We start from the raw sequence: 15,760 nt of genomic DNA on the forward strand, positions 1-15,760 counted from the left end.
TAAAAAATAGTGGAAAAACAGAAATAATATAAAAAAGTGAGGTAGTGTTCATGAAACATCTAAACTGGTGTTTCAATGTTCATGCCATAGGCTCCCCATCTGTTCCTTTTCTCTCACCTCTTGATCTACCCAGTTCTTTCTACGTTCGCACCAGCAGCCATTACACTGTTTCAGAGCCAGTCTGACTGTCTTTATACAGTAATTCTTGCTGCTGCCTCTTATTTGAACCAATGATCTAGTAATGTTGTTCAATCCTTTCTTACTAATTCCAGAGAATGTGTCTATGCCTCCTCTCAGTTTATTTATTTCAATGTCTGGACAGTTATTTCCATTCATTTCTTGCCTATTTATTTATCTCTTATTTTCCTGTCATTAACTAAGTAACTATTCACAGAAAAAAGTGTGAAGCTTTTAAAGTAAATTTACTGGAGATAATCAATGAACCCTCACTAGCACAGAGATCCAACTCAAAGAGATTTGTAACCTCGACGACGACAATATTTTCACTTGAAACCATCTTTGTCCCACATTACATCTCTTTAATTATTCTGCCTCTGTCATGCCAAATGGCTTTGTCGTTGATGACTCACATACTGTTTTGGGGCCATTTTCCAAATCTCACAGGTACAATACTAAACCACATTCTGTAGTTTCCTCACTTAATCATAATTTGTATTTCTTAATGCAAGATGGAGGATATTTCATACATTAATCATATTTAAAACATTTAGAAAATTAGAATATACAAAAATACTTGCATACATTTGCCAGCCATATCTTACATAGAAACATAGAAAATAGGTGCAGGAGTAGGCCATTCGGCCCTTCGAGCCTGCACCGCCATTTATTATGATCATCATGTTGTTTTTGTTCTGGCAGCAAAGAGACAAGTACTTTTCCCAGGACTATGAAGTTGCTAGCAAATTGTTACTCAGTAAACAAGACCATAATCAAAACATTTTTGTTTTTGAAAATGAAAAGCTTACAGGTCTATGGGAGAAATGAGGAGAGTGAGTGTTGGAGATAGTAAGGTCACAATGGGCATAATGTCTTCTTTCAGTGCTGTCATGTACACATGACTATAAAATTATTGATTGAATTTTATTTTGTTACTTATAAAGCCCAGCAACTTAATTATTCAAGGATTACTTTCCAGTTTTACTACTCACCATTTATTTTACATTTCCTTTCTGTTACTTTATAGTGAAAATTATTTACATGATTGCATTCAGAGTTTTAAAAAGTACTTTAGCATGACAGAGCAATTCCTGAGAGCCCCCATTAGATACTTAAGCCTAATTTTTACAATCTTATAAATGCATTAAAATTTTTTTAAAAATCAAACCCAAAAGCTCAGTTTTTCCATCAAGCCTTCCATTTATAACTATTATTCACCATATTGAGGCAATGCAATGAGAGGAAATAAACACAACTCATGTGGTCAACACATGGCTGATGGCTACGACACTTCTAATCTCACCCACATGTAACCACAAGTTGCACTCTTCATTCTTCCTGTCTCCAGCTCCGATCTGTTTGTCACTTATTCTCAATTTTGTTTTAACCACTCAAAAGGCACACTTAATCCATTATCTTTCCTTTAAATCCTGCTCAAACAACACACTTCATGGACTAAGTTTTCCCTTTATAGCTTATCCCATTCTGGGTAATTTGTTGTTCTTGACTTTGCATTGCTTATTTGCAATTAAGCTGAATAATCTGGAAAATGTATACGTTGGATCACTGATCCAATTGTTTTATGTGAGATGAACCACAAATGATGTGTAAAGGTAAAAGGTATATATTTAAAGTCAAGTTTGTTGTCATATGCACAAAAATCTAGACTAAAAATATGCAATGCTGGAATGAGAGTATCTGATTTTGCCCTCTAACCTGTTGAAGATGGTTAGTCTTCAATTTAACCTTGCATAGCTCCGCTTGCCTAAATCTTGTAATGTCTTGGTTAACAAAAACCTCTCACTGTGATCTAGAAAGACAATTGAACGAATGTCAACGTCATTTGTCGAAGATGGCTCTTGCTGTGCTCTGAAAATGTTCAAACTACTGTGCATCCTGAATGATGGACGAGGAACCAATAGAAAAACGTACCAGAGAATGATACATCTTTTCTGCCTATTTATTTTACTCTTTTCCTATATTTTCACTCAATATTGCCTTATGGTGTGTAATTCATCGTCATTTGGAAATACAGGCAAATGGGACTTGCTCAGTTAGGCAGCATGGATGATGAGGACCAAAGGGCCTCTTTTCCATGCTGTATAACTCTATGACTTTTTGACTCTTCTTCTGGACAAGCCTGACTGTTAGACTGGACAAACAACAGTAGATAATTTAGCTTCATGATCCGAACTCATTTCACCATCCTTCTGGGAATCTAGCCTAAAAACAAATCTCAGTACATTACAGCAAATGGAAAATCCATTCCTAACATTGAGCTACTGAGTGAAGCATTCTAAGCCTTTAAAGCAGTGTACGTTTGCCAGGTCAGGACAAGATATGACTTCTTGTGGCTTTTACCTCACTGCCACACATCTGCCCTCAGCCACTCTAGAACGGGTTAATATCAGGTTGCTTATTTTTTTTTAACTATGTTGTTGCATAGAATGGATAGGATTTGCTGCCTCACAAAATTATAGAAAAAAATAACATTTAAATAAGCATTTAACTCTGGCACTTAGATAGATGTCGTAAGTAAGAAAGCGCAGCATCTTTGGTTACATTCTCCAGAATCCAAATGAAGCAAATGATACGAAATACATCCCAGACCAATCATTAGTGGCTAAATTCTGTTTTGTATATTTTAATTGAAACCACCTTGGTTTCCTTGGCTGTGTAAGTCTAGGGAAGTCAATCTCTGGCCCCGCCAAACCTGTGAGATTGAGGCTCGCTCAATCCCATCCCAAACCCCGTCACTTGCTACCCCGTCACAAATTGATGCCATGAAATAACAGACAGTACACTGCATATGATAAAAGGAATTATATTTATAAATCTTAACTAAAGGGTTAGTAAAGAATAACAAAAAGAAAGGGCCCATTCTAATTAAACAGTGAAATATGCACAAGTTGGAGCTCATCTTGAACTTCTGTCACTCACGCGCTGGACCCTCGGTCAACGTGAAAGCTCACACCACCCTCCAAACGTCACTGGCAATCCATCTCGGACAAACGGGTCTCCCACTGGATCACATGCTATGACCGGTTCTCTCCCAGTGTCTTCTCTCTTCATTTCCTCTCGAACAAAAACCCCAAACCCAACCTTATTGTCCTTCACCAAGAAAACCTCCCACTAATTGGATGGCACATATTCCACATCATCCCTTATTTTCAACAATAATCCAAACAGGCTGAAAGCAGTACAAACTGCTCCTGCAGAACTGCTAAATGAAATACCTACAGCATAACAGTAAAGGTGTGAACCAGGGCATAACATAATCATTTTTCAAGGTTTTATTTAAGCAACTAATATCTACAGCTTGAGTGACTGAGAGAATTATTGACAAATGAGAAAGGAAGGGTAAAATTGTCGGAAGCCTTCACTAGACTGGTAGATGGGCCAGAAAAATGACGTATGGAAGCCAGACTGGAGAAGTATAAAGTAATGCGTTTGAGAAAGGTAAACAAATTAAGACAATGTCTGCACAATAAATAGGTGCGTATTCAGAAATTTGGAGGAAAAGAAAGGAACCTCAGTGTGTATGACTACTAATCTGAAATAGCACAGTGAAGGTAGTTGGGAAGGGTGATGTTTGCAAGTAACTTCAGCTTTGCTTCTCATTGCCACATGTGTATAGTCTGACATGAGTTTGGCTCCAGTGAAGTGTTGAACCTTTAATGATGGTGTGCAGGAATCTGATGTGATGGGTCAGTGCTGCCACTGGTTCAGTTCATCTGAAGAAGCAAAGACTCCTGATGATGCTCATTTCAGCCAACGACAGATATACTGTTCCATTGGCCTCTTCTTGATAATTTGTTTACTGACCTGGTACAGAAACTATCCATTGACAAGAGCATCATTGTTTCTGGAGCAGACTACCAATGTCCAAGTGTCTTAGCCTGACAATAGTACAGGAGATATGTACCTGTTGAAGAAGCTAATATTTGTTGCCACTCTCATGCTGGAGTACCAGATATGAATGATGAGTTGCCTCATGAACTTGTGAGTATTTGAATCCTCTGATGCATTCAGAATCAAGAATGCATGAGGCAGGATTACACCATTTCCCAAACTTGTGCCTTGCACCATTGTGCAAGACTGCAAGTTTTACCAAGTTCTGCTGGGAACAAAGCCAGACACCAAAAAGTTCACCAACCTGCATTAAACAGATAAAACAGTTCTGCCTGTTGAGATGCTTAACGCACTAGTCTTTAAATTGGAGGTTAAGAAAAATCAAGCCTTCTCATTTGGTCTGAAAATAAACCCAATGAAATGCAAAATATAGACTGCTGCAGAGCAGCCAGATAACTTGAACAAAATTCAGACAGGAAGCAACAATGCTGAAGTTACAAAGTCATGCATCTGTCTTGGAAACAATGCACTGAAAGCAGTGAGACAGAAATTAAAAGCATCCTCAAAAGTTAGTAAAGAGCTATAAACTTTAGGGGTGTAGACAGATTGGATGGGAAGCACCTATTTTAGGGAGGAGGTCCTGAAGAGAGGATATAGGAAATTAGGTAGGAAGCTGAAATCAGGACTTCCAGGGTAGTAATCTGTAGATTTCTGCCTATGCCACGCATCAGTGAGGGTAAAAATAGGACTATGTGTGGCTGAGGAATTGGTCGGGGGCAGGGTTTCAGATCCCTGGATCATTGGGATCTCTTCTGGGGAAGGTATGACCTGTACAAAAGGGACAGGTTACACCTGAACCCGAGGGTGAGCAATATCCTTGTAGGCAGGTTTGTTTGAGCTGCTGAAGAGGGTTTGAAATAATTTGGCAGGGGGATGGGATCTGGAGTCACAAGGCAGAACATGGGACAGTTGGTGTACAACTAGATGCGGTGTGTAATGAGACCGTGAGGAAGGACGGGCAGATGATAGAGAAAAATTGCAGTAAGTGGGATGAGTTGAAGTGTAACATGGGGACAAAATCGAAAAGGGTGATGAATACAGGACTGAAGGTGTAATATTTGAATGCACGCGGTATACGGAACAAGGTAGATGGTCTTGTAGTGAAGTTAGAAATTGGCAGGTATGATGTAGGTATCACTGAGTCATGGCTGAAAGACAATCATAATTGGGAGTTTAACCCAAAGATACATTTTGAATCGAAAGGACAGGCAGGTAGGGAAAGAGATGGTTCTGTTGGTAAAAATTGAAGTCAAATCCTGAGAAGGAGGAAGGATTGGAAGATGTAGAATCCTTGTGGTAGAATTAAGAAACTGCAAGGGTAAAAAGAACCTAATGGGAGTTATATATCGGCCTTCAAACAGTAGCTAGGTTGTGGCATATAAATTACAACAGAAAACACATGTAATAAGAACAATGTTATGATATTCTTGGGGGATTTCAATATGCAGATAGATTGGGCAAATCAGGTCGGTTCTAGATCCCAAGACAGGGAATTTGTAGAATGCTTACAGGATGGCTTTTCAGAGCAGCTTGTGTTTGAGCCCATTAGGGGAAAGGCAATTCTGAATTGGGTGTTGTGTAATGTACCAGATTTGATTAGGGAGCTTAGGATAAAGGAATACTGAGGAGGTAGTGATCATAACATGATAGAATTCACCCTGCAGATTGGTTAACTGGCAGGAGGCAAATAGTGGGAATAAAGGCGACCTTTTCTGATTGGCTGGCCGGTACTAATGGTGCTCAGCTGGGGCTAGTATTGTGACTGTTTTTTTTCACGATACAAAGATAGGCGGAGGAGAAGGTAGTGTTGGGGAAGCAGGGAGTCTGCCAAAGGACTTAAACAGACAAGGCGAATGGGCAAAGAAGTGACAGATGGAATACAGTGTAAGGAAGTGTATGATCATGCTACTTTGGTGAAAGGAATAAAGGTGTAGACTATTTTCCAAATTGGAAGAAAATTAAAAATCTGAAGTGCAAAGGGATTTGGCAGTATATGTGCAGGATTTCCTAAAGGTTAACTTGTAGGTTGAGTTGGTGGTAAGGAAGGCAAATGCAATGTTGAGAGGACTAGAATAAACAGCAAGGATGTGATGCTGAGGCTTTATAAGGAATTAGTCAGACTGAACTTGAAGTATTGAGAGCAGTTTTGGGCCCCTTATCTACGAAATGAAATGCTGGCATTATAGAGGGTCCAGAGGAGGTTCACGAGAATGATTCCAGGAATGAAAGGGTTAATATATGAGGAGTGTTTGATGGCTCCGGGCCTGTACTTGCTGGAGTTTAGAAGAATGAGGGGGATCTCATTGTAACCTGTCAAATATTGAAAGACCTAGACAGGGTGGATGTGGAGAGGATGTTTCCTATGGTGGGGGACTCTCATACCAGAGGGCACAGCTTCAGAATAGAGAGTCATCACCTAGAACAGAGATGAGGAGAAATTTCTTTTGCCAGAGGGTGGTGAATCTGTGGTATTCATTGCTATGGGCAGCTATGGAGACCAAGTCATTGAGTATATTTAAACTGAAGGTTGATAGATTCTTGATTAGTAAGGGTGTCAAAGGTTATGGGGAAAAGGTAGGAGAATGGGGTTGAGAAAGATAATATATCAGCCATGATGGAATAGCAGAGTGTACTCGTTGGGCTGAGTGGCATCATTCTGCTCCTATATCTTATAGTTTTACAGTCTTATTTCAATCAGCAGAGCTCAATTACTGGAGTACGTAGACTGAAGGTAATTGATAGAGGAATTAGAGGGAGAGTGTAGGTCACCACTTCACCCTAAGTATGGCGTATAAATGGAGAGAAATGTGAGGATATCCTTTTTTGCAAGCAGTATAGAAAAGCAGAATATTGTTTCAACGGAGAGAGATTGCAGAATGTTGTTGTGCAAAGGGATCCGACTGTCCTTGAATGAGAAACACAGGAGGTTAGCATGCTAACTACAAGTAATTAGGAAAACAAAGAGAAGCTGGCCTTTATTGCAAAATGGATGGAATATAAATGTACAGAAGCCTTGTTTCAACTTACAGGACATGGATGAAAGCACACCTTAGAGAGTCATGGAGACCCTGAGAGGCTGGTCCTGGCTCACTTCTGACCCCTGGTCATATCAGCCTTCAATCCCCAGAAGTTTGCCTACCAGGAGCACATTGTAGTCAATGATGCTGTCACCTACCTGCTGAACAGAGCCTACTCCCATTTGGATAAGCAGGGCAGCACTGTGAGGATCATGTTTTGTGATTTCTCCAGTGCCTTCAGTCCCATACAGTCCCCATTGCTGGGGGAAAAGCTCCATTCAATGCAGGTTGGCACTTCCATTGTATCCTGGATAGTTGTCTACCTGACTGGCAGACCACAGTTTGTGTGGCTTCAGAGCTGTGTGCCAGATGTGGCTGTAAGAAGCACTGGGGCCCCACAGGTGACTGTTTTGGCTCCCTTCCTGTTTGCCCTATGTACCTCAGACTTTAGATATAACACTGAGTCATGTCATCTGCAGAAATTATCTGGTGACTCAGCAATAGTTGGGTGTATAAAGGGTGGATGGGAGGATGAATACAGGGCCCTGGTGGAGGACTTTGTCAGATGGTGCAAGCTGAATCATCTGCAGCTCAACATCAGTAAGACAAAGGAGATGGTGATGGATTTTTAGGAAGACTAAGCCTGCACTGCTCCCTGTTACTATTGATGGAGAGAATGTAGATGTGGTGAGGACCTACAAGTACCTGGGGGTTGGCCTGGATGACAGACTTGAGTGGAGAACCAACACAGAGAGCCAGAGTTGCCTCTACTTTCTGAGGAGACCAAGGTCCTTTGGAGTATGCAGGCCACTCCTTCACATGTTCTACCAGTCTGTTGTTGTCAGTACAACCATCTATGTGGTGGTGTGCTGGGGCAATGGCATCAACATGGGTGATACCAACAGGCTCAATAAACAGCCTAGTTCTGTTATAGGAGTCAAACTGGACACACTGGAGGCTGTGGTAGAATAAAGGACCCTACGGAAAATCCTGGCAACTCTGGACGATGTTTCTCACCCTCTGCATACCACTTTGACTGAACAGAGAAACACTTTTAGTAATAGACTAAAATAACTGTGCTGCTCCAAAGAGTGCTATGTGAGGTCATTCTTACCCTCGGCCATTAGGGTCTATAATGAGTCAAACTATAGCTGCGGAAGTGGTGACACTCTCCTGTTAGACTGTTTGTGGTAACTTTTTAAAAATTCCTTCTACTTCTTTTCTAATATTTATATATCTGTACACTTGTAATGTTACTGTGACACTGTAATTTCCTTTTCGATCAATAAAGTATCTATTTATCTATCTATCTTATGTAAGGATACATGTATGGGAAACAGTTCAGAGAAGATTACTGGGGTGATCTTTGGAATAAAAGTGTTGAAATGTAAGGAAAGGCTGATAGCCTTGCCTTACAATGGAGGATAGATGAGTGAGAAATTATTTCATTATAACATAAAAGTTTCTAAGAGAAGTTATCAAAATGGATTTTGAGATGTTGTTTCCCCTTATGGAGAGATCTAGACACGGGGATATGGTTTTAGAAGGACATGTGCTCATTCAAGAGACTTAAAAAGCCACAGATGCTAGAAATGTGAAATAAATAAAATCAGAAAATCCTTGGCACACTTACATAGCAATTCAGGAGTATCTGTAGTAAGAGAAGCTGCTAATGCTTAACGTCTGGGTCCTCTCACTGAAACTTGGGAAGAGAGAAAACAGGTTAGTTTCTAGTAGCTGAGAAGGTAGGGAGGGGTGGGTAGAACAAAGGGAATGCCTTTGATGGCATAAGACCAGGGGACAATGTGCCAGTAAAGCAACAGTTAGGATCAGATTATCTTCTTTATTGGTGCTATATGTTGTAAGGCAGAACAGGCCAAATTACATACATAGGAGCAGAAAATAAAAGGAAGATTGACCCTAAATGCTGACAGACAGAAATGGCCAATTCTGGAAAGTTCGAATCCAGAATGAAAGAGTGAAAAGCACAAGAGATTTTGTAGATACTGGAAATCCAGAGTAACACACACAAAGTACTGGAGGAACTCAGCAGGTCAGGCAGCGTCTATGGAAAGAAATAAAGAGTCAACGTTTTGGACCAAAGCCCTTGAGTTACTTTAAGTTGGAGAATCCAGTACTGAGTCTTGAAAGCTGCAACATGTTCAAACAGAGGTTGAAATGTTGTTCCTCAAGCTTGTGTTGGGCTTCATTGTACCAATGCCAGAGACCATAGAGAGGAAGATAAGAGTTAGAGTGGTATGGTGAATGAAAGTGATTGATCACCTGAAGCATAATGGTTCACCTGTGGACTGAACATAGGTGCTCCAAAAAAGTGATTGCCCAGTTTTCGTTAGGTTTCTGCAAGGAAGCCAGCGACGAAGTGGAATTCCTTCCCTGTGGATCACAAGCCTTTGAAATTCTCTACCCCAGGGAGCTGAGGAGGCTGCATTGTTGAATATACATAACTGAATTTTTGATGGATTTATTGGTCTATAGCAGGGGTTCACAACCTTTTTTTATGCATGGAGCTTTACCATTAACCGAGGGATCCATGGACGCCAGGTTGGGTCTATAGGGAATTTGATGATTATTGGAAATTGTCTGGAGTGTGCAGCGGGGACCAATTGCAGAGCATGTTCAAGGTTGTACAGCTTACTCCTGCTCCTACCTCTTCTGTCTTATGTCCAAGGGGTCTAAACTCTCTGCCTAAAAAGCTGGTAGAACAAGAAGCACTCATCACATTCAAAAAGATCTTGGTTGGGAATTTGGTGTACCATAATTTACAAGAGGGAAGTGGGTTGATTGGGATAAAACATAGAAACCTAAGGGGTTGCTTCAATTCCCCGAGTTATATTTAACACACGTCTGGCCAAAGCATGGAGTATTTGATTACATACAGTATGTAATTTTAATTTAAGCATTTTTGAACTTTTGAGAAATGTAATTAAATCATTTTACGATTAAACTTTGTCATCTGTTGAAGCACTGACCTTTTCTCTGCTGGCCTTTTCTGACTCAGATCAGCCGTTGCTTTTGTTGCAATCTCATTATTCATTATTACAGGATTTGCTGTGAGATATGAAGGTGTAACATTCAGAGCGTCTGTAAGGCTGGGATATAAGACTTATCAGTAGTTGTTGGCATGCACCAGTACGTTCCTGGAAACTTATTGAATGACATGGTAGTGAACTATACATTCAAGCCTCCAATTAACGGGCTATTTTCTTCTGCAGGTAGTTCTCCATTAAGCTACTCCACATCATCTCATTCTGACCAGTCAACACGTCTCCCAGCCAAAGAAGGTGAGTTCTAATTTTTTTATTCCACTCTTTATGTCAACACATCTTGAAGATAATATGATGGTTTATCAGTTTCCCTATGACAAGCTTTCCACACAAGATAAATTAAATAAACTTCAGTGCAAAGATTCAGATTTTCTTTTCTGCAAAATCTGTGGTTATTATAATTCCCTGGATAGATTCTCAACTTACTGTCCATGCATGAAAACTGACATGACAGATAAATCTTCATTTATAGAAACGACCTGGTTTGTATTTCTTTTGGGGACAAAATGTAGTGGTTTCTAGACTAAGCAGTCAGATGGAAGAAGATATTATAACTGAGTGTCAAATTAAATGACTTCCCAGTCTCCAACAATAACTTACACTTTTCATAAATCTCTTCTACATTCTTCCCTTCCTCTCCTAGATTACAGGTTTAAAATACAATCTGGATTTTACATAATCATCAGATGAGTTACTTCCTTTTGGCATGGCCTTTATTGTTAAACCTGGCTTTGGTTTCTTAATTTTAAATAGCTTGTATATACACATAATTGAATTGTTATTAAACTGGAAACACTGGGTAAACTGAACTCTTCGCTGATCTCTGGGTATCGACCCCAGGAATCACCAATCACGGGTTTGACCTTTGGGCCTCAACCTCCAGACTTGCACAGAACTCCAACCTTGATCATCTGGGAGGTCACCGGCCCTCATGACTCTCAGCTATACTGACTTCTGACCGAAGCCTCACCAACCTGGGAATCGCTGGCCCCCTCAGCACCTGCTGACCTTATCTTCAGGATTGGTGACCTTCAACCACGAAGCACACCAACTGGACTCTGTACACTGATTCCTACCCCTGACTTAATTTACTACCCCGACCTCTAACTTTCCCTCAACACTGTCCAGTTTCGATGGAGAAGTTTAAATACAGGTTTCCCCCGCCATCCGAAGGTAGAGCGTTCCTATGAAACGGTTCATAAGCCAGATGGTCATAAAGCAAAGAAGCAATTACCATTTATTCTTATGGGAAAAATTTCTGAGCGTTCGCAGACCCCAAAATAACCTACCAGATCATGCCAAATAACACATAAAACCTAAAATAATAGTAACATATAGTAAAAGCAGGAATGATATGATAAATGCACAGCCTATATAAAGTAGAAATGCTTCTCTACAATCATTGCCGCACTGTTCTCCGTAGCAAAAATCTCGCGCAAGTGCTCTCGGCAGAAACATGGCGTAAACGCTCTCCAGTAACCTTTAAGCTATGAAGCTGCCAAATCATACCAAATTACACATAAAAATACACAGCCCGTATAAAGTAGAAATAATGTATGTATAATGTAGTATCACTTACGGGAATCGGGAAGACATTGAACACACTGATGATGGTGTGTTAGGCTGAGTCGTCGGAGGTTGGGGTGGTGCAGTGGCCCCCACCCTCTGGGCCACCGACCGATACCGATCCACGAAGAATGCAGCGGTAGTCAGGACGCACCCAGCACATCTTTAAGAAAAAAGCCGAAATAAACAAGCTAATTAATTAGGTGCCGCCCGGCTCGTAAATGTTGGCCCACATCAGAGGCGATGCAATGGGCAATCGCCTCTGATCTGGGCCGACATTTACGTGCCGAGCAGCACCTAATTAATTAGCTTGTTTATTTCGGCTTTTTTCTTAAAGATGTGCTGTGTGCCTCCCGGCTATGGCTGCATTCTCCGCAAATTGGTATCTGTCCGCGGCCCAGGGGTTGGGGTGGTGGGACACTGAGGTGTCATCTCATCGTTGTCTGTTTCCATGAAGGCAGGCAACTCATCTTCTCCTTTGACTGCTTGCCTCGATGTCGAAGGTCGAGGTTCGTCATCTGCTGAAGGCTTACTTGACTGCTAGCCTCATGCATTTTTCTATCATACAGTTCTTTGTAAGCACTCAAACCATCTTGTAAATATGCCCTAAACCGACGTACCCTTTCAAAATTAAAGTCGTACTTTATCATTGTAGGGAAAATCTTACGCAGTTGCATCACGTTCAGTTCCTGGACGACTTCACTTTCGGTCCGTTCGCTACTGCATTTGGTTTCGATTGTTATCCTTTCCTCTTCCAATTGCATCAGCTCTTCATCTATCAGTTCTTGGTCATGGGATGCCAAAACCTCTTCAACATCATCTTTGTCAACTTCCACAAGCCAAACTCACTTTGTCCTTACTTTGTTCACCACGATCGAAACGCTTAATTATGTCTAGTTTTACGCTAAGTGTAACACCCTTACGAGCTCTTTTAGGCTTTTCTGATACCTTAGAACTCATCTTGCAAATAGATGCTCACAGGCACGTGTTCAAGCAATGCCGGTGAGAATGCAGTTCCGAATCCGGGGGAGGAGCGGCTGCTCGGGGCGTGCACTGCTTTTTTTCGTGTGCTGCTTTTTTCGCGCGCTGCCTTTTGTCAAAAACACCTACTGTTAGCGAAAACAGGGAACTAATGTAGGTCTTTCGTAACAGTGAGGTTTCGTAAAGCGAACGTTCGAAAAGCGGGGGACACCTGTAATGCCAAATTTGAAATTTTTGATTTGTGTCCTAGAGCCTCAGTGCAGCTTGGGCATTGAAATTTGACTCACTGACATGGAATTGTAATTTCTTTACATCAATTTGATAATTGGATTTGAGGGTTATTTGCATTTGTGCATTCTGAGGTGAATATTAACAAAAACTTAAGTTGTAAGGAGCATTTTAAATTCTTGTATAATTTTTGTAAGTTGGATGAATTGAAAAATTGAATTAGCTTGTAGTATGGTCAGTGAGATCATATGGCCAATGAGTTCATTTTGGTGATGTGGACCAGCAAATTTGAGGCAAAGCTGCTCCTATATCACAACGGTGGCCTTACCAGATGAACTTCAGAAACCTTGTTTATGGTCAGAAACAGGTTAAGAAGTTCTCAGTCACAGTTTCTGATACATACTGGAATGACTAGATATATATAAAAAAGGAATGAATATGTGAGATCCAAGGTGAAATGTTTGGAAGAATTTTAAAGAGTTTTATATTGAGAGTATAAGAATATCATATTAGAGGGTAGCAACAATAAGGAAAGGTTGAACAAATTGAATTGATCTTCCCAGAGCATCAGAGGCTGAAGGGAACCCTGAAAGAGACTTTTAAAATCATTAGAAGCATATATAGGGTTGACAATCAGGATCATTCCCCTAGGATAGAAGTGTCAAACACCAGAGGACAGGATTTTAAGGTTAGCGGAAGGAAGTTTAAAGACAACGTGAGGGGTAAGTCTTTTATGCAGAGGGTGGTAAGTATGTGAAATGGGTTACTGGGGGTAATAGTGGAAGCAGGCAGTCTGATGGAGTTTAAGAGATAGAAATAGTGGAAGAATATGGATGATGCACAGGAAGAAGACATTTAGTATATATTGGCATCAAGATCAGCAAGCACAACATTGTAGGCCAAGTGGCTTGTCCATTGCTGTAATGCTCTATGTTCATGTTTCTGAATATAAGTAAATTGACGGTGCCTCAGAAGTTGTACTCATGAGACTCTGTTTTGTGTCCCATCATTGTTTTAAGGGTCACTCTAAAATTTAGTAACAATTGAAACCTAAAGCCTTACACAGAACAAAATAGCCTTACACACTCAAAAAACCTGCCCTTCGTGTACTTTACCTGTTTTTCTTCTTGAAATGCTTTCTTTAACTTACATTTTATGACAGGCAAAAAGCAACACAAGTTAATTCAATTTCCAGGCACTTATGCCCACGACAGAGAGGGTGACCATTCAACTTGTCATCCACATTAGTTCTTCTCAAGATTAATAAAGTTAGTTCTATTCCCCAGTTCCTTTTCCCTCTCTCCTCTATTCAAAACTCCTGAAGCTACTTTTCCAACTCCCTTTTTGAATATCACATAGGTAGATAAGGGGTGGTGGAGAAGACATATAGAGTGCTTGCCTTTATTAGTTGAGGGACTAAATTCAAGAGTCAGGAAGTTATGTTGCAGCTTGATAGAATCCTGGGGTGGTCACATCTGGAGCATTATGTTCAATTCTGCCCCCCTCTTGGAAGGATGTGGAGGCTTTGGAGAGGGTGCAGAAGAGGCTTACCGGAATGCTGCCTGGATGAGAAGTTATGTGTTGTAAGGAGAGATTGGACAAACTTGGATTTTGTTTTTCTGGAGTGGCCAAAGCTGAAGGGTGATCTGACAGAGGTTTATAAAGTTATAAAGTGTAGACAGCTGGAATCTTTGTCTCACAGTAGCGGGCATGCACTTAAGGTGCAAAGAGGGTAGTTCAAAGGAGAGGTGCAGGGCACGTTTTTTACACAGAGAGCGATGGGTGTCTGGTATGTGCTGCCAGTGGTGGTAGTAGAGGTGTTTAAATGTTAGAAGTGTTTAAGAGGCTCTTGTAGAAGCACATAAATAGGTGGAGAATGGAAGGAGAAAGGAAGCAGAAGGGATTGGTTCAGTTAAATGTTTAATTGCTAGTTTAATTAGTTCAGTACAACATTGTTGGCCAAAGGGCCCGTTCCTATGCTGTACTGTTCTACATTATTTGTTCGACAAAACCTACTATTAATAATGCTCTACTGCCACGCCAAACAGTATATCCAAAAATCCCAATTGCTTATTGTATAGAATAATGTCTTACTTTGTTGTTTTTTTAGCAGATGACCTCAAATTATGCTCTCTAGCTAAAAGCTTCCCTTTAGCTTTCTTTATTCTGAATGGGAAAAAATATCTAATTAATTGAAAGGGACGATTCACTCTCCTGATTGCACTCCTTTAGGAAATAGCAGAAAGAAAAGACCTATGGCTGAAATTATATTTGGGGTACTGCATTCACTGATGACTAAGTTCAAAGCATCTGAAGTTGGGGAATTAAACACCATACGGGAGAGAACACTGGCTGCAAAAGAGAAACAAGAGACCATGGATTTAAGAAAGTTGTATGGATTTGCAGGTTAGAATTGTTCTTCGATAGGGATTTATTCTGAGACAATTGTTGTTCACCATTTGCATTACATTCTGGACCCAGGATCTGGGAGTACATTGTCAAAATTGTGAATGATATCAAACTGGCAGATACCACCAAAGAGTATTGGTACAAAACCAACAAAATATCAATAGATTTGGACAGCATGCTTTATAAAGTAAATTAATTTCCAGTTGGATTTTGTTACATGGGATGAGGTTGCATCTAAGTCTTAAGGCGCAGATCAACAAATCATTAAATTAATAACAAGGTTACCAAATCCATAGAAATCCAAAATCTGAGCCCATTTAAGGATTCATCTGCTATGTACAGAGGATTAAAGTTCCAAAACAGGAGCTTTTGAACAATATGATATCTAGCCTAAACATAAATTGT

General features: G+C 40.4%; 1 protein-coding gene across 10 annotated transcripts in view; it reads left to right on the plus strand.

The window, feature by feature from the left end:
* fli1 (Fli-1 proto-oncogene, ETS transcription factor) overlaps window positions 1–15,760 on the plus strand; it is a 73,304-nt gene that overhangs the window by 13,798 nt on the left and 43,746 nt on the right. For all 10 annotated transcript variants that reach the window (XM_063038778.1, XM_063038774.1, XM_063038776.1 and 7 more), the window contains one exon: window positions 10,340–10,408. In XM_063038778.1, the coding sequence (XP_062894848.1) occupies window positions 10,340–10,408 (69 nt within the window). The remainder of the gene's footprint in view (window positions 1–10,339; window positions 10,409–15,760) is intronic.

This window comes from Mobula hypostoma, chromosome X2, assembly GCF_963921235.1.
Source record: "Mobula hypostoma chromosome X2, sMobHyp1.1, whole genome shotgun sequence".
NCBI classification, from domain to species: Eukaryota; Metazoa; Chordata; class Chondrichthyes; order Myliobatiformes; family Myliobatidae; genus Mobula; species Mobula hypostoma.